Source organism: Neolamprologus brichardi, chromosome 20, assembly GCF_056152115.1.
Source record: "Neolamprologus brichardi isolate AB-2024 chromosome 20, ASM5615211v1, whole genome shotgun sequence".
Taxonomy (NCBI): domain Eukaryota; kingdom Metazoa; phylum Chordata; class Actinopteri; order Cichliformes; family Cichlidae; genus Neolamprologus; species Neolamprologus brichardi.
The window spans coordinates 33,803,111-33,829,761 of record NC_142123.1 but is presented as its reverse complement, the minus strand read 5'-3'; the positions used below and the strand labels follow the sequence as shown (position 1 = coordinate 33,829,761).

The window sequence follows — 26,651 nt, the reverse complement described above, 5'->3', positions numbered from 1 at the left end:
TTTGAACCTGTAGGGTCTACGGTCTACCTTAAAGCGCCTTGAGGTGACTGTTGTTGTGATTTGGCGCTGTTTAAATAAAATTTAATTGAACCACAGAGGACATAAAAAGACCCCTACTTGAATCAGAATCTCTCGCTGTGGGACTATTCTGGACCACGTCCCACTGTGGACGTGCCATCAGCTTCATTGAACAGCTGATTTATTTCCAGTAGAATCTGAATGTGAGTATTTTTACCCACTAAAGAAAAGCTGAGACGCTCGGGCTCGACCGTGTCTCTGGATAACGAGTTTTATTTCATTACAAACCGTGTTTACATCGTGGAACATCCAGTGAAACAAACTTCTCTGTAACAGAACCGCTACCAAAGCTTCAGTAGAAATTTCCAAAGTAATAATACACAAATAAGTGTAATAAATACAACAAGGACAGAACCACAGTCAGAATATAGAGAAGAAAGGAAGTGAACAGTTTATGGGTCGACCCTGCTGTCCCCGCCAAACCTGAATGTTTCATAAGAGTCAACGTGAAAAGCTGCTGACAAACACTGGCGTTCGTTTCCTGCTGAATGGTCCAGCAGGGGGCAGCAACACTACTACCACGACCAAGGTCACCCTTTGGCCTCGGCTGTATTTTCCATCACGTTCCAAGAAAATGTTCCTTGAAAGCTGCAGGACATTTCCAAGAAAGCCAAATGGCCTGCTGTCAACTGCAGGAGAAAAGCAGCTTCTCAGTGGGTGAAAAAAACCTGGTTCATTCTGTTTCTTTTACACATCAGCTGTTTGTTTCCAGTAGAAACGCCTTCTGCCAAGTGTGACACTTTTATTATGCAGTGAGAAAACTGACAGCAGCTCCCATCTCACGTCTACAACATCTACTGCAGAGATCTCAGCCAATGCTGAAACAAGGCTGAGCTGTACTATCACGTAATACCACTTTGATCCACTAGATGGAGCCGTGAATCAGCATTAGGGTGGCTGTAGCTCAGGTGGCAGAGCAGGTCAGCCACTAATCAGAAGGTCCGTGGTTCGATCCCAGCCAAATATCCTTGGGCAAGATACTAACCCCATGTTTGCCTACTGGTGGTGGTCAGAGGGCCCGGTGGCGCCAGTGTCCGGCAGCCTCGCCTCTGTCAGTGCGCCCCAGGGCAGCTGTGGCTACAATGTAGCTGCCATCACCAGTGTGTGAATGTGTGTGTGAATGTGTGGATGACTGAATGTAGTGTAAAGCGCTTTGGGGTCCTTAGGGACTGAGTAAAGCGCTGTACAAATGCAAACCATTTCCCATTTAACATCTGTACAGTAGTGTTTCTTTCACATACATCACAGCTATCTGGTAAAACACTGCCACCTTGTGGTGTAAGTTTTCATTAACATTTTTTCCCAAAAAACAATTCCTACAAATAATCAGAATCCAAGAAATGCTCCAAGATTTCTGCAGAAACTACGACCACCTCAATTTCCTGGTAACTTGTCCCGCATCACGTCGGGCTGTCTTGGGAATGCAAACTTTTTGGTTCTAGGAGCGATTACCTGAAAAATAAAATCAAGTGTTCAGATAGCGTAGTGTGTCCTGGCTGTGGTTTTATCAGGATGGTGTGTCCTGTTTTTCACCCAGTGAAATCATTTCTTTTGAACCTTTTACAATAAACGCAGCAGCGCCCCCTGCTGCCAGCTTCAGCCTAGAGAATCCTCATCTGAGGTTTGGTTTGTTTCAGATGGAGAGCAGCAGGTTTACAGCTGAACAACATCTCATTACTCACTACACTGACACCACGGCACAGTTTGCATGCCAACACTCTACAAGGAGCATGCTGTGGACGGGCCGAATGAACCGAGCTTCAGAGACGGGAAAGAGAGGAGACTGTGGAGGTAACTGACAGACTTCAGGATGTTTCGCTAAATTATCTGGAAAAAAAAAACTCTTTAAGTTGTTTTTACACTTGAAGCTCAGGCAAAAAAAATTGCACGGCCACAGAAAGTGAATGAAGAAAATCCTGTTTAAACATCAGCAAAACAGCATCGGACAAAACCAGCTCACAGTTCGGTCCCACTGACCTTCATGTTTTAATGTGTTTATTGAGCTGTACGAGGACCCGGCTTCATGGTGCACGCTCACAAACACCGAGGGAACCATTTAGGGAACCGCGGCTCGCGATGCCGTTTTCTGTCGTTAAACCAGGTCAAACTCACGTCACAGATCTTCTGTCAGTGCGATTACAAAAATACATCTGGGTCGGAAGCACATCCACTTTGTAATGGGCACCAAAGACGGGTTCATTTAAGAAACGAGCTTCATATCAACCAACACCACCAGCAAAGATAAACAAAATATTGATTATATAAGAGTAAGAACTAAAAGAAGAACTCAGGAGTGAGAAAGGAGCAGTGAAGGAACACAACAGCTGTGTATACATACAAACCGACTGGCCTGTGTGCAGTAACGCCTACAGAGCGCAGGAAAAAGGAGCCAACATGGCGGCAGCTAACACCGAAATGTTTATGACATCATTCAACGAACCCTAAACTCACAGGGAACATATTTAGAGAACAGGCGGCTGGAAGTGAAGCTTTTGAGGGCTTTCTATTTTCAGGAAAAACATTTACAACTAAAAGAAAGGAAGGATCTGATTGGACGAGAGAACTGCAGGTACACAGAGGAAACGGGAACAGTCCTATGCAGTCATTTCAACGGTGTGTACTGCAGTGTTGTCAGCCTCGGCGCAGTTGGCGCCCTCGTTGGTGGTGCTGCGGCTCCGGACGCCGTCTGTGGAGCCCACGCTGGAGGCCGAGTGAGTCCTGGAGCGAACCAGCCGGGTCATCCCCGCCGTGGGCACTGAGGGGGCGACACAGATGAGAACGCGTTAGTGACAGAGTAACAGAGGGCGGAGCCAGCGAATGTACGAGCGGAGGCTGATTTGAATCGTCCACGGTGAGCCGAGCCGCTGGATTCAAATCTGATGAGTCTGTTCACACTGAAGCGTTGTCCTGTCATGCGTGATGCTCACTTTACACACAGACGAAGAGAAGCCGCTGTGACATTCAGGCCTTCTGCACAACAGGAAGTCCACGTGTTCTGCTTTCATCCCACTGCTCTCCTTCTCCGGATGGATGACTACACGAATCGAAGGTTGTGGTACTTTGTTGTCAAAATAAAAGGCCAAAGAATAATGTTGCAGTGGATCCACCTCTGTTTGGGTCCATGTTTATTACTAACTTCAATATACAAGATCAATATTCCAAACACTGGGAAACGCTCACCTGTCAGCACAAAACACAACCTGTAGCAACCAAAAGCTTAAATAAACTAGAATACCTCAAACAGGAAAAGTAAAGATGGCGGAACAAACAGAGTTTTTGAACTGCGAACCTTGTAAAGCTACTTTAACGAGAATAAAATATGGATATGGAAATGAGCAGAATTGATACCCTGTGCTTGTGTAAATGCAAATCCTGGATCTTTAAGCTCGCAGGTCCTCAGTACAAACTCAGATGTTCTGCTGTGCTCGTGAATATCGCAGCTAATGGTCCAGTGTGGGCTCCCTCTGCACGCTCCCTCATCTAAACACAAGCCCTGTGAATGGTTCAGGTGCAGACTATCACCTGCAACACATCCTGACCAACTCTCCAGCCCTCCGTTCATGTGAGAAAACTCACTTCGACTTGAGCGAAGGGCTGAGTCCTGATTGTCCTGCTCTGTCTCTTCGCTGAGTGTCCCGGTGTTTTGATAAACTGTGTCAAAAGTGACACTTTCAGAGCTACTTCCTTTTGTGTAGCATGTTTCTGAAGCGCTGAGGTTTGTACAGCAGTGGAAACAAAGCAGAAGAGTTCACAGGAAGTGTTGGATTCCTGCGGTGGGACAGGTGTGTTCTCGGCCTCATAGCTTTCTCATGTCTCAGTGTTTTCAGCCTTTCAGACACGAGCAGCAGCTCAGAGTCGAGCCCGAGAGCCGACAGTGTGAACAGAGAGATGTGCTGGCATGCAGCGCACCCTGCTGGTCGCTCACTGCAAAGGAAGAAAAATGTCAGCGTGATCAGCTGATCGACAGCATGCACACACACATGAGGGGGAGGACGATGGAGAGGACGAGAGGGGTTCAGATTCTGGTTGGAATCCTGATACCTGATTGGCTGCTGACGTGGTGTAAAGCAACATGAGGGACTGGAGGAAAAGAACAACAGAGAGAAACAGGAACAGAGAGGAAGGAGGGCAGGGTGAGAAACCAACATGCTGTAGTCTAATAACACACACACACACACACACACACACACACACACACACACACACACACATCAGGTGTGTGTGTTTACAACAAATCCTAAGGCAGGTCATGCTGTGCAAACTGTTACTTACACAGAAAATCTAGTGAAGCTGAGCTACAGACAGACAAACAGACAAAGACACGAGTGTGAGGGCGCCACACGCTGCGTTAGTCCTGCAGGAGGAAATGTCTACAAACGTAACGGCACAACCACTGTGGGCGTGTGCAGCTAGCCAAGACCTGTAAACGTGCTGCCATCAGACATGCTAGCTGTTTAACATATTTACTCATTCGTACAGGACAGTGATGGGATTTCCGTCTCTCTTTAGAGAGCCGGCTCTTTCGGCTCCCAACCGGCTCTTCAGGTTGTTTTGTTGCTTTAATTAATTTATTATTAACAATAATATAAAATTATGTACAAAAGGAATTACTAATGTAAAAAACAAAAACAAAAAAAACCACGTGGTTTTATTTATATATGTTTATATATAAACAATACTCCAGAACACATTTCTAGCATTAACTGAACTTCAAAGCAGAGCTACCTAGATCACTTAAATTACACAATTGAAAGCATGTGTGTATTGTTTGTACACAAGCACTCATATATATTCAAATAATTCAAAAAAAACCTTTCCATTTACCTGTTACTACCACACAACAAATCTGGTCGTTGGTAGAATTCATATGTTTTACACTGAACACAGTGCACAACTCGGGTAATGTGCAAACCATAAACCAAAGCTGAGATCATACTTAACAAACTGTTAGACGCTTTTCATTTAGTATTAAGGGGAGTCATTAAATGGTACTCACTGTAACCCATCCCCTGCACAAAGTACTTGAAGGCCTCGGCTAGTTTTCCAGGCTGGTGAAAAACAAAACACAAATTTCCTCAATTTGACACAATTACTAACAACTACAAACATTAAAGTTTTATTAAGTTTCAAAACTTCAAATATGAAGGACAAATCCTGGTGCTAATCTTTATTACAACAGGATTATTTTCTTATTATTAAAACAGGGTGGAGGAGAAGGAACAAGCAGGGAGTTGCTGAGGCTCACCTGAACCACCTGAGGAAGTCCTCCACAGTCTGCCATCTAGTGGAGACACATAAAACATCATGGGGATAAAACAGTGACCCTTTAAACCAGGGGTCTCAAACTCCAGTCCTCGAGGGCCGCTGTCCTGAAACCTTTCCATGTGTCCCTGTTGCGCACACCTGAATACAATTAGTAGCTCATTAGCAAGAGTATAAAACCTGATTGCATGCTGAGGTGGAAACCCCTAACATTCATTCACTCATGAGCTGCTGTAACATGAATCAAATGGCTGAATTGCCTCCTCAGCATGCAGTCAAGTTCTAGAGTCTTGCTAATGACATACTAACTGTAGTCAGGTGTGTTGCAACAGGGACACATGGAAAAGTTTCAGGACAGCGGCTCTCGAGGACTGGAGTACGAGAGCCCTGAACGCTACGATGGCGAAAACTAACAAGCACATTAAAGTCCAGGTTTGTAATACATACAGAGACTCTTTTACACAGTCTGAGAAATATTTATTAAGCAGATTCATTTTTGGATATTCAGATCACATTTCAATAATCCCTCATCAGTGGTGGTGGAGTGTGATGGGAAGAGAGATTAAATTAACCCCCATGAAAATCCCACTTTCACGATAAATTCATAGAAACAAAAACAAACAATTAAAAGTTAAATTCTAAACTCAGAAAGTCAAACCTTGTCATCGGCCCACCCAGGGTGACGACTTTACCCCATCAGCCTTTTACAGCTGAAGGACAAAAATTAAAGATCCAGATCTGTGGAGGGTGGGGGTTTTAAAGGGTGCAGGGTATTTATTATGATACATGAGACTCTATTAGAAACATAAATAACATAACAGCACTGATATGGTCAGCTGTGCAGTTCAGACCATCCAAGATGTTTGTGTTTCAGCTGCAGTGAGTGAAATTCAGGTGTTTTTATGGGTCGCTTACTTGGCTTGTGTGCGCTGATACATGTGTTGCATCCACATAGTTTAGGACTGCAGCTAATCAAACTAACTAGCCCCCACACCCCCACCCCAGGTGACATCATCAGGTTTCATAAATAAAATGATGAGTAGAGACGGTACCTTGAGCAATGTGGTCTTGGTGGGATTCATTCTGGAGTTACACTCCACCTGCAGAGCGCACAGACACAGTGTTCACTAGAATGTGACATCATTTACTGGCTGTTGTCATGGAAACAGGGCAGCCACTCACCACCACATCAACGGCAGGCGACGAGTCTCCGACGACCAGCAGAGTGGGACACCTGAGAAACAAGCACGCCGAATAACGGAACGAGTCACATGACCGTCAGACATGTTGAACGAGGTGAAAGAAGACGAAGACGTACCTGACGGTGGTGGCTGTGTTCTCATTCAGACCAGAGACAGGACGCTCCATCTGCAGCTCGGCGCGACTAAAACACACACGCACACACGCACGCGCACGCACACACACACACACACACACTGAGCTGCTGCTGTAAAACACGGCAGCATCAGTGAGTCTGGGATTTTCTTTCTTTGAAAGAAGCTCGGATCAGATGGAAGCAACGATAAAACCAATGAAAATCTGAAGCTTTCTGAAGGCTCCTCCAGCCTGTTAGCACTCTGCACTGAAACTTGATGTGAATAATGATTTGCTCACACCTGTGATGTGAGGATGTCTGTTCTGCCACCTGAGCTCTTAAAACACATGTGTGTTCTTTCTAAAGATCAGCGCAGCTCTTATTTCCAGCTCCCGTCCGCTGTCACTGATGATGATTACAGGGGCTGGAAAGCAAAGCTGTCAGTGTGCGCTCTGCAGCCTGCTCTCTGTTAAACACTGTTTGTCAGATAATTACGGAGCATTTTGTTGCCCTGAAAGATGCAATTAATCCAAACAACCTCAGTGTTTGGATCAGGGTGCTTCTGAAAAATGAAGCATCACTTTAGCTTCAGATCGAGCTCTGAAGCAGGAAACATCCAGGTTTCCAGCACATAAACCGACAGCTGTGGAGGACGATTTGAGGCGAGGATTAATGTGGTAAACAGAGAGTTCATTTCTTCTCCCACTTCCAGCATAAAGACAAAGTAGCGTGTATACAAACACCAGCAAACACTAAGCTTGATTAGTGGAAGGAAATCAGCTGAACAGGTAAAATATGATTACATAATAATAATAATAATAATGGATTGCATTCATAAAGCGCTTTACAATTCCACTATTCATTCACTCTCACAGTCACACACTGGTGGAGGCAGCTGCACTTGTAGCCACAGCTGCCCTGGGGCAGACTGACAGAGACGAGGCTGTCATATCGCGCCATCGGCCCCTCTGACCATAATGAAGTCTGGATGTTTTTACTGTTTTTTCAGATGATAATCCAACAGTAGCTGTTAGTAACGCACGTAGCTGATGTAGAAGGTTGTCTCCTTAAGTATTAAGCTGTGAAGGAAGACAAAATATTCCTCTCCCACTTCCATCATATCTGTCCATCAACACAATTCAGCGGCATTCATATCAATTCTGTTTCTACTTCTGTTTACATTTATTCATCACATCCACTCAGTGTTCAGTGTCCTACCTGCTGTAGCTGTTGTAGAACATGACCAGGTTGTCCTGTGGTATATCCTGAGAGATGTGGAGTCGATACGTCTGGATTATTTCCTTGTTCTCTGTTAACTCGTCCTACACACACACACACACACACACACACACACACACACACAGGTTTCAGTGGTGGTTAACCACAGCAGAGTCATACAGAACGAGCCTGCAGTGCCTGCTGTCCTCACAGTGCTGAAGTGATGCCCCATGATGATGTCCACCAGGTTGCTTGTCCAGCCGCTCAGCTGCAGGAGACAAAAGACCAACAGACAAACTGATTCTTGGTGTTCAGCTGACAGTTGAACGGATGCCGTCTCTGTTCACACACAGTGACTAACTGCCATCTGTAAGGACAGTTGAACTCTGGAGCTCGTTCAGAGCTCGCCTGCAGATGTGTCTTTCTGGTCTGTATTCTCACTCACTCGACCTGCTCTCTGTGGTTTAGACGAGGATGCTGCCTGAGCACAGCTGAACCTCTCACTGTGCATCCATCAAATAATTACCGCTCGGACATCACACAGACTTTTTGTGGCAAAACTGAGCATGGTGACAGTTTTCTGTGCATCCTGTTGGTAAATATTATATGGCACGAGCCACTTTAGCTGCTTCAGCCTGCTTTCAGTTGCTGCTGGCTCTGCAAGCCACTCTGCAAGCCACTCTGCAAGCCACTTCCACTGCAGCTTCTCGATTTCATGCTTTGCATCCTCTCACTTTTTTCTGTGTGCGTCTTAGTACTGCACTCTCTTCCTTTTGGCTTTACATGCATGCACATGGAAAAGTGGTGGTGAGAACATTTCTTTCAAACCATTAACGATAAGAAAGTATCTGAAGTTCACTTTTAGTTCAATAAAATTAACAAACTTCCTCTTTGTTGACTTTCTTCTTTTTCAAAAGATGCAAACTTAAAAAAACAAATCATACATATTCATTTTATCCTGACTCCACATTTCTCCACCTGCAGATGTCTGAGGACAGCTGGAGTCGGTATCCAGAGTTTGTGTGTGTGTGTGTGTGTGTGTTACCTTGGAGGCAGCCCAGTCGATCCAACCCTTGGCACACGGGTCAACGTTAATCAGAACTAAACCCTCCACCAAACTGGGCTCATTCAGCTGAAACACGACAACAACCATCATCAGTTACATCATCATCATCATCATCATCATCATTATCAACGCTGAAAACCAGCGACCCTCCTGTCCCTCCTGTCCCGTCCTGTTTGCTACTTACTGCCAGTTTGGTGAGGACGTATGCTCCGGCTCCAACGCCGATACCAATCACGCTCTTTATGCTGATGATGTCACACAGATACACATTAGGGTATGCTGTCTGTCTGAAAATTACCCATCATGCACTTGACTGAACAGAAGACAGCAGACTTACTGAAGCTGGGTCATGACAGATGGCAGCATCTCAGCCAGCTCATCCATGCTGGGATACTGGTACCTACACACACAGTCATGTTTACATCACTTCAGAGGACATCATACCCACTCGGGGACGGAGTAACTCACACAGATGTGTGTCTGATAGTCTTTGTTTGTGTAGAACGGAACTTTTGAGAGACGGGGAACTTTGGGGAGAAGCTTGTAAAGAAGACAGCACTGCCACTGACTTCTATAAATAACTGACGCCTGGAGAATAGTTGAGTGGGTTATTATTTTGTCAAGACAGAGACCATCGTAGGCGGTCTGTGTGTCATTTTACTTCCAAAAGATGGAAGGTTGTCTTCAGGTTGTTTTGTTGCTTTAATTAATTTATTATCAGCAACAATATAAAATTATGCACAAAAGGAATTACTAATGTAAAAACAACAACAACATGGTTTTATTTATATATGTTTATATATAAACAAAACTCCAAAACACATTTCTAGCATTAACTGAACTTCAAAACAGAGCTACCTAGATCACTTAAATTACACAATTGAAAGCATGTGTGTATTGTTTGTGTATTTATACACAAACACTCATATATATTCAAATAATTCAAAAAAACTTTTCATGTACCTGTTACTACCACACAACAAATCCAGGCGTTGGTACTTCCTGGCTTGTGTAGCCACGAGGTAACAAAAGCTCAACACTGCGCCCTAGCATCCTGGAGCACTTCTGTTGTGTTTGTACGTGTTTTGAAGTTTTTACGTGTTTTGTCTGTAGGGGCCACCGTAAATATACTTTTATTTATTCACTCCACATTTTATGTGGAGTGAATAAATCATATAATACAAAAACCAACTATTTACATTTTAACTTTTGACTATTTAAATTTTCAGCTTTTTCCTTTTAAACAAATTTAAAGTGAAACAACACAAAACACTGCAAACCACAACACAATTAAATATAAATTTAAATATGAAAACAAAAAGAAGATGCATATTCTCTGTCATATGGACCTGCATGAATAAACTTTCTGAATCCTTTATCATCTGCAACTGAAAATAGGTATAGTAATCATCCACAACTTTCTAATGTGACCTTGTTGTTCCTGCCTCTCTCTCGCTCTGTTCCTGTGCTGCTGCGAGTGTAACTACCGCCCCCACCCAGCGCAAAGCACAAGGCTCGCGTGCGGAGTGAAGCGGAAAAAAGTGCGAGAGAGAGAGAGAGAGAGAGGAGAAAAAAAACATGGCTCCCAATAAGGAGCCGCTCGCGTCGTTCACTTCGAAGATGCAGCTCTAGGAGCCGTTTCGCTCGCGACCGACATCACTAACCAACATTTTAAGCGCCGTTAGAAAATCTTCTCCAGAGTTTCTTTGTTAGATTTAGTCAGCTGCTGTTTACTCTGTAGGTCAGTATTTGTTGTTACTACTATACCGGTAATGTAATGTAAACCCACTACATAATATAAAGTCATTATTATTGCCTGAAAACAAAGTTCTTGCTGAAATAAAGAACGGGCATCACAGGCCACATTAACCCTTCCACACAGTCAGTCCTGCAGCACTTTGTTCTACAGCTTTTCCCTATCATGCACACACACACACCAGTGGACAGTTAAAGCAGTGCAGCGATCATAATATCCAGTGCTGTGAAAATCATTCTTATCAGCTGTAATCGTATTCATAACAACAAACTGCTTCTGCTGTCACAGTGTACAGCTGCTGTGGGTGGATTGTCCCAGCTGTGTTTCCACACACCAGCAGAAGCTGCTACTGCACAGCTGAAGGTGGGAACAACCGCCGTCTGACACCGTCTGCCTCTCTGCTTTATTATTTACAAATCTGAGTGGAAAATTAGCAGATTGTGAAGAAGCATATTCTACACAATAGCTCTGCATAGATTTAGGGTGCAGTGTTAATGTGACACTAATGTAACCGATAACTGTAACTGTAACTGTGTGTAAAGGAAGAGTTCTTCCTAAGCTGGTGCAGGTTTCTCTGAGAGCTCCTGTTTCTGCTAACAAGTCAAAATGCTGCAAATATCAGGACACTTCAGGTTAAATACGGGGTTTTTAAAAAAGCAGCAAGCATTCCTGAAGTATGTTGTTGCAACATTATAACTGTTTTTATTAAATATAGTCATTTTCTTCTGAGTTTGCAGAATCTATTCTAATCTAATCTATGATTTAAAAACACAGCAGCTGTTTAATGGGGACCGTTTTGTGTTAACAACAGATCAGCCACAAGACAACACTGGTGAGTGTTACACCATGGAAAACGGCACCTGTGTGTGTGTTAATACCCAACAGAGCATGCTGAGTGTGTGTCAGAATGAGTGTGTGTGTGTGTGTGTGTGTGTGTGTGTGTGTGTGTGTGTGTGTGTGTGTGTGTGTGTGTGTGTGTGTGTGTGTGTGTTACCCTGTAGGGAATATGGGAGCGTTCTCCTGCTGTCCCGGAGCATCAACATGCAAAACTGAGAAGTGCTGCGTCACTTCCTGCATGTCTTCAAAGTTAAAGAGGCTGTTGAAACATGACTTATCTACACACACACACACACACACACACACACACACACACACACACAAAGAGAACAATGTGTTGTGTTTTTGTTGTCACATAGTTCGTTGCTTCATTAACCGTGTCCGTGTTTCACTCACGGTTGAGTCCGATGTCGTGGTAGGTGAGGATCGTGGGCCGGTTGCCTTTAGCGGCGCCCCTCATGGTGACGTGCAGCACGCCATGGGCCGTCTCCACATCGTGCTCCTGAGCAGCATCGCGAACAACACACAAACCCCGCCCTGTCAGCACCGACAACAAACATGCACTGCAGCATGGAAGGGGGGGGGGGGGGGGGGCTCTAATATCTGGAGTCATTTTAAAACAGTAAACAAGTGTCAGCAGCTCTGAACAGATCACTCATGTTCATGTGATCAGGAAGCACGCCACACGAACGCGTCGTAGTTTCCTTTAAAAAGCCGAACGGCGCCATGCGAAGCTGCAGCGCGGCGACTCTCAGCCGGTCACAGGCTGTGTAGGAAATCATCCACATTCATCTGGTAACAGATGGAAACACAGGCGGGCGCACAGACCCGTGAATGGATTCATGGGTGCTGTAATCTCATTACTGACTCATGGAAACACCTGACAGATCCCATTAATGGATCTGAGCTTCATACTTACTCACATGCACACACAGTTTTACATGTTTGCATCTGCGGCACAGTGAGAGCATTCGTATGCTTTTACTCAAAGACAGAGTCAGCGGACACACAGAAGAGCGCATCACTAAATAAATAAACTATAAACGTGCGAATAAACAACATCATGTGACACGTGACTACGCCATTTTCACACCTGCACTGCATTAACCTCAGCGGCTCTGTAACACCAGGTCTTCAGCTCCATTTGAAAAAGTCTGCATGAACAAAATGATCAATTTTTAATTTCAGTTACAATTTTGGGTTCCAATTAATATTAGAACAAGAACAGAAGTTTGTTTCAGCACATTTTTCTGTTACTTTTTCCAGAAAAGTCCAAACTCTCCCCTCCAGGCTGTGGAATAACTGCTTCAGTACACAGATTTACTTATTTAGCTTTTCCAGTCCAACTGTAATTAAAGTTCAAGCAAATCCACTTCATTAAAACACAGATTTCTATTTTGATGTACTCTCAATTTTTTCCAGTCTTTGAGTAACCTTGTTAAATAATCGTGTCCACAGTACCTGGACTTCTGTGCGAATTATTTAAGGTACTATCAGAATGGTGTCTAAAGCAGGTCGTTTCCTGTGGAGAGGAAAACTGTGGAAAAGATCCCAGGACGACTCTTCTGAAACTTCCTGCGTGAAACCAGGCTGAGAACAAGCCTGTGTGTGAGGTTCAGTGCACGTAAACACGAGGATGCTTGAAAAGTCACAGTTTCTTTGACGAGTCTCATTTCTACAAGTGAGCACAGCAACAAGACACGTGCTTCAACGTGAGGACTGGAAATAAGCAGACCTGATGATGTGAATCTGAGGACTCGCTTCATGCAGACCTTTATTCAGGAGTGCGGTCAGACGGGCTCAGGACCTCTGATGTGGAAGACAAGTGGAGGGTTTCACCTTTGTATGAAAGTGTGAGAGCTTTTCTCTGGATTGGTGAGTCAAACTGTGATACTTCCTCTAACAGAAGTTTGTAGGATGAAAGTCTGCAGGCAGCAGAGTGAAGCTCCAAGCATGTTTAAAACAAAGTGCTTCAGCTAAAGTGTTGTGTTACAGCTATTCCTGACTTTGGGGAAACAGTATATCTTTAAAGAATAAGAAAACACATTATGAAGCCTCTATACCGAACTGAACTCAAAAATTTGTTTTCACAGTTTTCCAATGCAGCGGTTCAGTCTCTGCTTTGACAGCACGCTTTATTCAAGTGGACCTCACACGGTCCTGAGGTCCACTTCGGCGACCTCTGAACCGTGTGAGGCAGGAAGTGAATTCCCTGCAATCAGAATTAGTGGTCTCAATGCTGTTACTCAAGCAGTACCATCAGAGCCCAAACACGCAGCCACAGTCATGAAGAACAGTCCTCAGACACGATAAGCACGTCTGAACTGGCAGAAACAGCGCTGTACATAGACGGACGTGTTATAAGTAACATTTTAACGGATTAATATCACAGCATGGAAAAGCAGCCGACTCCTCTCCAGCTAACTCGAGGCAGCTAAAAGCAGAGAGCAGGCTACGAAGCAAACTGGCTCAGCAGCTGTAAGGTATCAGCTGGTGAAGCGTGACTCCAGAGGAGCTAATGAGCAGCTGACTCACCACCCCAACTTCTAAAGAACAGAAGATCTGGTGCAGATCCAGAGACATCCTGACAGAAAGGTTTCAGAAAGATGGAGGTCAGCCGTGCTGACGTCCTTCAGCCTTCTGCTGAGTGAACACAGAGACGGGAAGCGGGGGTGGTATGATTGGATCAAGAGACATAATCCATGTGGTCATTGGCCGAGAAGTGGAAGGTCTTAAAGTCTAAACAGTGGAACCTGCCTCCTCTCTATCTGCAGTCTCCTTCAGCTTCGGGTACTTTATTTCTACCTGCAGGAGGTTTGATGAGAGCTCCCTCCACTCCACCACACAGACGACACAGGCGTACTGCAGGTGCAGCTGCCAGCACAACAGGTGGATTTAACACCATTACCCAGAAATCAGTGGATTTATCCCCCCGGCTGTGTTCTTAAGAAAAGCTCAGATCACTAGAAAAGAAGCAGACTCACAGCTGCACTCTGAGTGAACCACCTGAGACGTTTGTGGAACTTTTTAATTAAACTTCATCTCCTGCTCTTGAAACTGATTAATTTAAAAGTCTGCTGAGAATTTACTGTCCTGATTAATCTTCAGTCCTCTAACAGACACACAGACACCCGAGTCTGGACCTGTGGACCGTGCTGTTGTGCTGATTTGGGAAATCCTAGGATTTTTTGCTCCAGATGTTGTGGAGCACTATCTAGCAGGTATCTGTGTCAGTGTGACGCAGCTGTCCAGTTTATGGGTGCAGGCTGATATCCCAGCTAGCTAGAATTAGCTAATAACTTAGCACTGTGCCCACTTGACTAATTCTGATCTACAGCAGAAACAGTCTGTAACCAGTGGGTGATATGAAATACACTGAATGTCATCTACTGTATTATTGGCGTTTTTATGTTTTGTTTTAAATTGTGAGGAAAATGTCGATTTCCCTGACACGAACACAGCTGGGGAACAAACAGTGCGAGCAGCAGCTCACTGCTCTACATTACCCCGTCGCTGATGCAGACTGACCTGCTGTGACGTTAATATGACGGGTCCAGAGGATCGATCCGTGTGCAGTCCTGCTGACTTCAGCCTCACAGTTCTCCTCAAATATGACAGCCTGGGACACTTTCCATCCATACAGTTAAACTCTGCTTGTTTGTCTTTTTTTGGACCAGCCTTTGTTTTTATTACAAGGCAGGAAGATTGCATAGTGTATTATCACATCAGCTGACATCATGCATGTCATCTCAGGATCGGTCCAAGCAGGTTTAGAAGACCCTAAACTCACACTGAGGTTGGACCAGAGGGCCACAGCTAAATCAGCTGAGAAAGTCCAAAAACTGAACAGCCCCTCTCACAGTCAAACCTTCAGATTAAAACACAAGAACTAGATCAAAGTCAGGGGGAAATAAACACTCCAAAATGAAGAAAACCTCCAGTTCTCTACAGTTAGAGTGCTGAAATAGCCCAAACACATACCACAGCTGGGTGATGATACAAAAACAGGCTGCTCTGTAAATGCTTCCACCCCCTCTGCTTCCACGCATGTAAAGGTGAACAACAGTTCAATAAAACATGTGCCTCCATCAGCGCCGCTTCTAATAATAGCTAATATTGAACGTGACTGATCAGTGTGGATTGTTTCCTCCTAAATCGATTCTGCTCAACAACACACAGCAGCCTTCAAACAGCAAACAGTTTGATGGGCCTGTAATTACACAATGATGAAGTATCTCTGAGGTTTTATCCACGTCTCTCACACAGAGTCACTTTCATTCTCAGCTACAGGTTATCAAATAAACTTCACTGTTCACTCTAAGAATTTAAAAGAAGACCCTGCTGGGGTCATTACTAAAAACTCTCACGGATGGTGGCCGTGTCACATCTCAGAAACAGTTAAATGTTGTCCATGAATACAATATGAACAGAATTTCTGCTGATGAAGTGTCAGTCACTCACCTGACAATCAAAATCCTGGAGATTCCTCCCATTCTGGAGAGACGGAGACAAAATTGTCACTCGCAGTTTCCAGGAACTGAACACAAAGATGACTGTACCTCTGTATTTTATAATTCATTCAGAAATTAGTTGAAAAACAGAAACAGAAAATCATTTTCCTCAGAAGTAGCTTAATAAAAGTTCACAGTTTACTTCATCCAACTCCTGGAATCCAGGTCTGAGGGCACCCTGTAAGCCCCGCCCCCTCACCTGTCCTGTCAGCAGTGGTTTGATCTCAGTGAGCTGGACATCATGAAGCTCCTCCATCATAGGACAATCCACCTGTTAAAGCACACAAACAGGAAGAGGAACAGTTTGTTTTACTTGCAGTTGTCGAGACTTCTAATAAATACATTAACAAATAAATACATCTATAAATAAAAACAACGTTCCTGTTTGTTTTTTGGGGGGGGTGGTCAGAAGCAGAAGCGAAAGTAAGTAAATAAAAAACAGCTGACACAACAATTTAACTTTTAAACAAACAAATATTAAGAACAAACTGTGTAGGAAGTAAAGCTCGGCTCATTTTACTACAGTTTATTAGCCTTTAAAACAACGACTTCACTAAAACGAAGCCTTCTGATTCCTGTGCTGCAGGAAGGAAACCACACAGCCTCAGACCTGAAGCTGCTGGGCGTACGTGGCACATCAAGATGCTGATGTTTAATCCAATTTTATCCATGCATGTGTCTTAAAGCCCCTCAGGCCTGAACATGGCAGCTCTGTAGTTTACCTGTAACCCTTCAGGTCAACTTTACCAGCACAAAAATGTGAAACTTTCATATCCAGCTTTGAAAGTAGACTCAGAGAAACAGCCCGCTGTGCCAAAGCCTTGACCCCTTTGTTCTTTGTTGGCAGCTTCTCTTTGCACTGACTGGAGAAGCACCGAGTTTCTCAACTAGCTTGGAAATTCTCTTCAGCATCAACTTTCATTTTTGCTGCACTTTCTGTTGGCTGCGCCCGTCTCTTTAGTTTGCCCTGCGTGGACTGCAGCACTACAGCTACAACTCCACTAAGAAACTTCGACACGCTTGTTTTTAAGATAAAGATTTGCTAAGAGCTGAATTTGGTTTCAGTTGGTACACGTGAGCTAAATGAGCACATAAAATGTTACAACAGACTCACGAAGAATTTAAAGAATTTCAACGTTTTAATTCAATGGATTTTATAAATGAGTGCTGGCATTAAAGTTTATCATCCAGCAGCTGTGAAGATCTCACAGGTGTGACTGTCACAAGTATTTAACAGTTTTCTTCCTGAAGGTTTCCTTTAACACAGACAATTTCATTTTTGTGAATGTGTTTCCATGACGTGTGTAAGTGTGGAACAGATGTGTGTCAGCGTGTAATAAAACAGTTGTGAGAATATTGTTTTCTTCTTTTTTGATGTCTTATTCATGACACAATTATCTCATTTATTTTCAAATTAACTTGGTTAATTTCAATGGAATTAAAAATAAAATTTTCATGACTATTTTAAAAACAATATTATAAATGAAATACCTAATACCATGATGCATTAGAGTCGAGTTAGAGCTCTATCAGTGGAAGAAACACTTCCTCACCCATCTAAGTGAGCTCCTCAGGCCCAGCCAACAGCAGTACAGTTGTCCACTGACCAACAATGGGCCGTGAGCTCATACAAACTAATATAGCGTACACGGTTATGTGCCAAAATCAACACTGCAAATTAGGGCTGGGCCATATTATACCGTTCACGGTAATACCGGTACAATGTTAGGCAACGATAAGAAAATAAAATAACGCGATAGAATATGAGTAAAACTCGCATGTGCAGTGCCTTTGTTTTCATACGCACATGGCCGAAAAGCATGGCGGCGACGGAGAATGAGGGAAAGCGGATCGTTGAGTGAAACGGATGAACCAGAATTGGTTTGTAAAAATGCTGCAACTTCAGTGATGTGGAACTGGTTTGGTGTTTGTCCGTCAGATACACAACAAAGCACATTTTTTTGTAGAACATGCAAGCGTTGCTGCTTTACCAGGTGTGACTATGAAGTTTAACATCCAGACATACATGAAAACAGAATTCATTACATTTAACAGAGTTAGAAGTTAGCAGGAAGTTAGCTCGCTAGTTTCGCTAGTTACCTAAGTATAATATAGCATGTTCTGACTGAGAGATTTCTGAAACAAATTCAAACGTACAGCTCTGCTATCACTTCCAACATAAATGAAGACAGAAAACTAAACAGCAGTGACGTTTGTAGGATTACTGAAGTTGGACTAGCTGGTAGATAATATGCTGTAAACGGACCAAACTTCAGTCAGGAGAACAACTGAGATAATTCATCCACAATACGAGGTTAGTCATTCATATACTGCAACAACATGGGAACAGAGCAGCTGTGAGAGAATACAGCATTAATGAATCAATGGTACAGAAGTGGAGGAAGCAAGAAGAATGAGTTGAGTAAAGTTTGATTTATCTGACTGCTTTGTTTTGCTTAATGTGTCTTATAATCCCGTGCACCTTATGGTCCGAAAAATACATATTGGACTTTTTTGCTGCTCTGCTCTACTGCAAATCACATATTGGGTAAACCAAACAACCAAATTAGAGGAGAGCAGAACACAGAAATCATCAGGCTGGGACTCGGCAGTCAATTTAACACCTGCAAGCCAGTAGGCAGGTGTTAAACCAACACAGAGGAACGTTGGTTTAAACAGAATCAAGGAAGACGCTTACGTGAAAAGGAAAAAGAAACATCTCTGAAATGAGGAGGAGGTCTTAGAGTACATCTTTCACCATCTTAGCAATGTAGGATCCTACATTGCCAAACAGAGATGGGCAGTAACGCGTTACTTGTAACGCGTTACTGTAATCCGATTACTTTTTTCAAGTAACGAGTAAAGTAAGGGATTACTATTGCAAAAACGGTAATTAGATTACCGTTACTTTCCGTAGGAACGCTGCGTTACTGCGTTACTAAAACCATGATTTTCTTGCGAGAATGTCTCATGACAGTGACGTAAGCGAGTGTGATGTTCGTGACAACAGCTGTGTGCAGATCAACAATGGATCATATATCGAGTGCGGGAGAGAGTATGAGCGTGCAGCGTTTAAAGCGTGGAAGTACTGACCTTATTTTGAGTTTGATTCCGTAAAAAGTGACAAAAACATTAGTGTCCGCTGTGCCTGGGAAGAAAACTTCTTTTTACAGTGGAAAAAACCCCCCCTAAACTTCCAAGCAAGCACCAAGTAGCTATGTCGTAATGAGAAACTCACAGAGAAACTGCGGTATCCTTCCACTGACCGCTGCGGCACACCTGCACCAGGATAAACCTCCGCCTACTCTACTCCTGCTTTACAGGTGAAAATAGAGCAAAAGGACCGCTAGTCTTTGACTTTATTTATTTTCTGCTGTGTTTAAGAATGGTGCATATAATTAAAATTTTGCTTCATGCATAAAGTTAAAAGATTAAAACTAACAAAACAAGTTTTAAAAAAAGACTTTTCCATTTGATTACATTTTGTATGATGGATTATGTAGAAAAAGTAGAATTGGGCTGAAAGATCTATGCTTTATCACCTATTCAGGTTGTAAATCATGTTTTTAAAAAGTAACTAAGTAACTAAGTAACTAAGTAATTAATTACTTTTGAAAATAAGTAATCAGTAAAGTAACGGGATTACTTTTTTGGAGAAGTAATCAGTAATTAATTACTGATTACTTTTTTCAAGTAACTTGACCAACACTGTTGCCAAATAATGCTAGTTCCAGTAACCACACAACTGCACCGTTTGTTGGGGAAACCTGCAGTCGGCTCACAGTGCAGAGGTCACCCGGACGAAACACCCCTCCCACCCAAAATCACACATCCAGATGAACGGAATCAACTCTCACTAATACCAGAAAATGTCATGGTGTGAATTAATTTCCATTGGACTGACATTCTATCCATGGGTGGATGGACCCCAGTCTCTGTGCCTCTGTCACAGTCTACCTGTGGGACATTTCACCCTGTGTAATCCAACTGTGTGACTCTAATGGAAACACTGATCTCTGGCTGGAAGTAAGCCATCCTCCTGTCTGTGTGTGTGTGTGTGTGTGTGTGTGTGTGTGTGTGTGTGTGTGTGTGTGTGTGTGTGTGTGTGGGCAGACAGCTTGGGTAACAGTGTTTCAGCAGAGTGGTTTGGATGGATGTTGAGCTTCCTGTGGGCACTTTGGCTCCGACCCAAACACACTATCGGCGTGCGAGTCAGATGGAGCTCAAAGTGAAAACAAAACGAGATCAATCCCAAACCTAAACATGAACGGTACAGAAATTAAACGGCTCTTTTTTACATTAGATTTTACTCTTATTATGCGGCACTGAGGTGAAACAGATTTATGCGTCTTCTAAAAGAAAAAGTCTTCTCAGGACCGGGGATCAGAGACCAGGGAGGATAACTGTTTCTATGCAGTAGTTGAGGCTCCTTTTGAACATTTGCAGCAACCTGATATGAGACACGGGGCGAATCCAAAAACTACACCTCAATTCAGACATGCTGCAGTTTTTATTTTAACTACCATTCTGAGGAAAAACATAGACATTACCTATTATATCAAAGTTATATCATAGTCCAACAAGTGCAAAATTAAAATTCACAATTAGTGTAAAAATCCATCTGATTTCAACATGATTTATTTCAAATGTGGCTCATCGCAGCTTTTAGAGCTCATCTGGCTGAGAATGATGGGCCTCGCATATAAAAGCCACTATGTGATGAGCTGGGGGTGAGAATCTGGGTTTGTGTCCACCCCAGGCTCTTTGCTGCATCCACAGTCTGCAACAAAACCGATGACCTGATGGTCCAGGCCCAATAAAGCAGACTGGCCAGCCATTGGTCTGTTCCTGCCACTGATGCTGTTTCCAATCAGCAAACAGACTGTAACAACCCTGACTAACCAACAGTTTTTCTTCCCTGATGGTATCTCAGTGTTGTATTAAGGCAGCGTGTGAGGCGACTGAAAAAAAAAGAGGCTGTTATCAGTGGTGTGGTAAACACAGGTGAAGGTGTCTGTGGTGACGGTTTCATTCATGTGTCTAAAAATGGAGTGCAGACTTTAAAATGTGTTTCGCAGCACACCTGTGACTAAAACAGCAGCACAGATGGTGCTGTGGTAGTTTATGGTGAGCCGATGCCTCTTCGCTCACAGCAAGTGGCAACGAGGCGGAGCCACGACCGAGACGGCGAGCCCAGGGGGAGTGAAAGAAAAGGACTCAAAGCAACAGCAGCACCACTCGTCACTGTGATTAAAAGCTCAGTGGGGGAAAAGCCATTAATAAACCGTGTGATCAACTGAAATATGAAGAAGTGACTTTTCAAGCCGCTCCCGTCTACCACAGGTTTGTTTAACACAGAAACAAAGAACAGGTGAAACAAGTTTATGCTAAACTTTGCTATCCTCTCAGTTTTTTGAGAGCGAGGCTGAGCATTGCCGCTCCTACATTAAAGCTCAAGGTACCAGCAGTACATCCTGTAATAGAAATGAGCTTTTCGAGCCTCCCAGATTGACTTCTAACCAATGTGTGGCTATTAACCACGTTTGATTTAGTCACTCCACTCTTTGCTTCATGTGTCTTTTTTCATTAAAGGCTCCCAAGGCCCAAACAAACCAGGCAGGTACTGTTTGTGAGTGGATTTCTGTTTGGTGGATTCATGAGTGGATCACTCAGCCTGAGGACACGTCTGCTAACAGAACGACTGTTTACATGACACCGTGTCCATGTTTACGTGTGCTCCAGGCAGCAACGAGGGCTACTCTGTTTATAAAACAGAGATATAGTGACTACATGTGTAAACATACAAGTGGGATACTCCACAAACCTGATCTCACTGACAGAAGAGCACACATACAAACACACCTGCAGGAACACCTGCAAAAGGTCGTCACGTACAGATGACAGGCCGACCAAAAGGAACATTTTAAGGACCAAAATGATCAGTTGGCCCTTCTCCTCGTTCTTTTGCTTGTAATCTCACAGAGTCTGAGCGGTCCTGGTGCCTCTAGTCCTGATCCAGCTCTCCTGCTGAGGGCTGTTAACAACCCTCCTCTTCCTCATGTACTGTTTGCACCGCTGGTTCTTCCTGGTTCGCGCCACACATCAAAAAGCTCAGTTTACCCCCCTCCTGTTATTCAGGACTGCTGATTAGTCACAAGCTCATAATTCCCATCATTCAACAAGTTACTATTATAAATACTGTTATTTCTTTAACATAGACTGTCATATACACTGCAGTTTCTCAACTTCATCGGTTTCTTTTTGGTTCCTGTGAAGCTCCTCCAATCCCTGGAAAAAATACTCCATAAATAAAGAAGATTCCCATTTTTATTTTTATAATACTTCCAGGAGGAACAAAGGTTTTGTGGCACATGGGCAAAAAAATTGTGTTTCATTTATTCGCAGCTTCAGTTTTTATTTCTCTTATTATTATTTTTTACATGTTTCTGTGATGTAATGACTGTACATGTACATTAGACTGTGAAACTGATAAGAAAGCTGTGCTGTGAGCCTAACACAGGAGTCCTTAAAGCCATCATATATTCGCTCTTTTAGTGCCTTTGTGTGCGTTTCTGTAGCTCTTCATCTACAGATTCATACATGGTCTCATCCTACACATTAATATTTATCGGTGATTCTTGCAGGGTTTATGAAAGCGCTGTTGAAACACATTTTTAATGGCCATAAATCTCAGGAACCCACACAGACATTTGTTATGTCAGATAACACAGACCCTCTGCCTTAACTGTATATGGAACAGCCCCATTTAAGCCAGGAACCTCAATAAAGAAATCAATAAAATTGATTGATTATGCCCAGACTATAAACAAATGGAATGAACTGCAGCTTTATATCAGAAGGGGCTGAAAACGAGCTGATAAAATCAAAGGTAAATGATCAGGACGTGCGGCACTAGCAAAAGTGAGGAGGCTGACATCATGAGCGGATTTATTTAATCCCAGCTCTATAAACAAGCCTCATCACGACGTTCTTGTAAACGCCTCAAACAGCTACGCACCTGCCGACATCCATCCGACTAATTAACGGGCTGTAACAACAATAGATGCGAGGCTGGGCTGAACGGGATGTACCGAGGCTGTCCGCCCACACACACACACACACACACACACAGTGGCAGGAGTTATGCTGTGGAGGATCTTTAACGTTCAACGTTAATGAGCGCGGATGCTAAGCCGCAGACCGACCGTTGCTACGTTACCGACACACACCTGTTACCAAACACACCGCTGCCATGTAAGCTAGTTCTCCGAGCTAATAACCTCCACCACTAACTAGTAACAGTTAACAATGAAACTAACCCGCTCATTTACCCGTTAACTGGTTAATTATCCTGAAGAGCAGTCATTAGTTCGTGCCGAGCCGAGTCGGACCAGACGCTACTCACCGTGTTTTGTTAACGCCGGAATCTGCTCAGGTTACCGGTTTAATCCAGCCGCCTGTGACCGTTTCAACGTCAAAGACAGCCGTTAAGATAGACGTGGTCGCGAGGATCTTCTCTCACTGACTGAGCTCGCAACCAGCAGCACGCGGACAGTCCGGGGCGGAGCTACGTCAGCGTAAACAACAAGTCACGAGATCAGCCGCCATATTCTCAACAGGTGTCAAAATTTTCCACGAGCACCAGATGCTTTGTTTCTGATATATATATATATATATATATATATATATATATATATATATATATAGATATATATATATTTTTTTTTTTTTTCTGGGAAACTTTATTTGTAGTTTTTAATTTGATTAAATTAGCAAATTAGCCAGAGGTCCCTTTTCTACGGTTCGGAGCCGCGGACCTTCAGTAACAGTAATAAATCACAGCAATAGTACATTCATGTAGTTGTAAACAGCATGATAATATATTAAGTAATCCAAAGTATTCCGAATACGTTACTCTCGTTGAGTAACGTAACGGAATACATACTTCAATAACTACAAGGTGCCCAAATCACCAACCTTCAGCCTCCGTGCTTACAGTTGGTGTGAGGTGTTTGTACTGATGTGTTGTTCTGTGCATTATATGCAAACATCTGTCTGAAGGACATTGTTCCAGAAGTCTTGTGGTTTGTTAAGATGCAGTAAATCTACGCTGTGCTGCCATGTTCTTTTTAGAGAGACAAGACTTTCTTCTGCAAATCTGCTAATAAACTGTACTTGTTTAATATTCAGTCTTTCAATGGTCCTGGCCTGATCTTAAACATTTAAATGCGGCCTGGGATCTTTTACATTTCTCTGAGCATTGTATAGTCTGACCTTGAGGGGAATTTGCTGGAACATCGACCACTTTAAAGATTGTGGCACTGTGTTCACACACCTGAATGCTCTTGTACAGCACCTCTCTATCACAGAGATGCTCCCAAATCCTGATAATCGGTTAATCAAACCAACTGACCTGCTTAACTTGTATGGGAGCAGTAAGGGACTACTACATTTTGTACACACTTCTTGAGGAGTAAACAATGACACAGTGTAATATATCACGTGTTGTTCATTTAAGGTTGGATTTACCTCATTTCAAGTCCTGAAATAGACACAATGCTTTTTATTATGTCCTGATATATTGAATGTTATTACTCAAAGAGTGTACTTTGTTTCATGACTATATGTAGAGACATTGGTTTGTTCTTCCTCTTACTGTAAATGTGTTAAATATTTAATAAACCTTAATAACACACCTGCAATGACTTTATGTTGTATTACGATATATTTATGCCACACTATATTAACAAAAGTATTCACATATATGTGAACTTGAGTGACATTCCAATTTTAATCCATAGTGTCAAATATAATGTCGAACCACCCTTTGCAGCTGTAGCAGCTTCAACTCTTCTAAGAAGGCTTTGTGCAGGTTTATTAGAGTTTTTGAACATTCTTCCACAAGCGCAGTTGCCTGCCTCGCAGTCTCCACTCGAATCCATCCCAGAAGTGTTCTGTCGGCCTGAGTATAGGACTAGGACTCTGTGCAGGCCCGTCAGGTTGTTCCACACCAAACTCGCTCATCCATGCCTTTGTGGACCTTGCTATGTGCACAGTCGTGTTGGAACAGGAAATAATAATCAGTCTGAGACAAAACACAGGATTACATTTGATCTCTACCAACTTTGAGTTGGTAGTTTCTGCATTAATGTAGGAGTAATGGAGAGTTAACCAGTGAGGAAGCCAGATGGGATGTTCGGTTTTCTGGCAAGAAGAGAAACAAAATCCTGGCATTTAGTTTCAAACTGAAAAAACACGCATGTTGTAAAAACAGATGAAAGCAAATTAAAGTCAAAATTATTTCAGCAGCAGCTGAAAATCGTCCAGCACAATGAGATTAAGCTCAAATATTGGTCACCATGCAGAAACAAATGGATCAAAGACCTTAGTTCCTCTGAGCAGCTTTATCCACCAGGACTGTGTTTTTGCATTTATATTCTGATCAGCTGATCTGATCTGTTGTCCTGGGTTTTTTGGAAATTGTGTGGATATTACAGGCCTGTTTATCAGACTAATGATGCGATCCTTACTGTCCCAGCTCGTCTATAAAATCCTGGAAATACCATTTGTATGTTGCTGCTCAGTGAACTGTAGTGTGTAACACAGTCTGTGCCAACAGGAAATGTCCCGGTGGTCTGCGGACGCACAGTGAGACCATCTGGCTGACTGGACCTGAACACAACACTCTGTGTCACTGCACACACACCAACACATCTATCAAAGGACAGGTATCTCAAAACTGTTGCTGTCCTGAATATTTTCACCATTTTTTCTCTCATTGTTAACATGAACACAAGTGAAGATCATGGGATGGAAAGAACCATAAAATCTCATCCCATCCCTTACTGATGCAATCCTGGTCAAATCTAGTAAACTAACTGCTGAAGATTGCAGGACATTTATATCCCTTCTTCACTCGTGGGTATCAATGACGCTGGTTTGCTCTTTAGATCAGAGACGGCACCGCATACTTCAACAGGGAAGAGCGGCAGATGATGGACGTCAGAGGTTTAAACATGAGGTTTCGCTTCTCTGCTGAGGACTCTAATCTGTGACCCTGGATCAGCATAATCTGTAGATGCTGTTTGAGAGACGATCACACATTTAGCAGTTTCCATCTTTTCATTTCTGTATGTTAATGGGTTTTTTTCCATTCACCTTTTTATTCTTCACCATTATTACATTTTTTATTTCGCCTGGGAAACCTCTCATTCAGATTAAAGCCTCTGATTTTAGGTTTAAACACAAAGAAAAACCCATCAGTGTCTCAGCGGGACAACAAAAACTGCATGAACCAAACAGGAATATGCTTTGGGTTAGGGAGTAACTCGTGCTCTGTGTGTTACCTTGTAAACATCTCGGGGTCAGTTATGAATATTACATTTGAAATGATAAATATTTGCCAGTTTTATGGATAATTGTCATCTTATATTTGAAGCGTAATCTCAGATCTTCAATAAGTATCAATCTTTTCTAATCCGTTCAATTCCAGTTAGAATAAAAAAGCTCTCCAAGCTGTTGTTTGTGTGATCTGGATAACTCCTTCACCCAGTGTGACTCAACAATGCTGGGATACATGTGGCCTAAAAAGTCGTCTCAGTAATGCGA

General features: G+C 43.0%; 1 protein-coding gene and 1 long non-coding RNA gene across 3 annotated transcripts; one reads left to right on the top strand and one right to left on the bottom strand.

Annotated features, from left to right (window-relative positions):
- Positions 1-275: 275 nt before the first annotated feature.
- Positions 276-23,594, bottom strand: LOC102800122 (protein NDRG3-like). Of its 2 annotated transcripts, XM_087834212.1 has the most exons (16): positions 23,449-23,594; positions 16,243-16,314; positions 15,994-16,026; positions 11,929-12,034; positions 11,690-11,810; positions 9,277-9,339; positions 9,124-9,184; positions 8,919-9,005; positions 8,085-8,141; positions 7,874-7,977; positions 6,659-6,724; positions 6,523-6,574; positions 6,393-6,440; positions 5,324-5,359; positions 5,075-5,126; positions 276-2,833 (listed from the first exon to the last, which is right to left on the bottom strand). In XM_087834212.1, exons 2-16 carry the CDS (start codon positions 16,300-16,302, stop codon positions 2,673-2,675), a joined length of 1,107 nt encoding a protein of 368 aa, XP_087690338.1. In that variant the 5' UTR covers positions 16,303-16,314; positions 23,449-23,594; the 3' UTR covers positions 276-2,672. The 2 variants fall into 2 exon arrangements, with proteins under 2 accessions (XP_087690338.1, XP_087690339.1); XM_087834213.1 differs by lacking the exons at positions 16,243-16,314; positions 23,449-23,594 and adding an exon at positions 14,068-14,172 and having other exon boundaries at positions 15,994-16,012.
- Positions 23,272-26,092, top strand: LOC148097062 (uncharacterized). Its single transcript, XR_015717049.1, has 3 exons — positions 23,272-23,662; positions 25,663-25,771; positions 25,994-26,092. It is a non-coding gene; the product is annotated as an uncharacterized LOC148097062 (long non-coding RNA).
- The last annotated feature ends 559 nt before the right edge of the window (positions 26,093-26,651 follow it).

Bases quoted from the DNA above. Each gene is read 5' to 3' on its own strand.
- LOC102800122 (XM_087834212.1), bottom strand. From the start codon at position 16,302: ATGATGGAGGAGCTTCATGATGTCCAGCTCACTGAGATCAAACCACTG. The intron at 16,027-16,242 runs GTGAGGGGGCGG...CCGTCTCTCCAG, and splicing joins AACCACTGCTGACAGGACAG to AATGGGAGGAATCTCCAGGA. The intron at 8,142-8,918 runs GTAACACACACA...TGTCTCCTGCAG, and splicing joins TCGACTGGGCTGCCTCCAAG to CTGAGCGGCTGGACAAGCAA.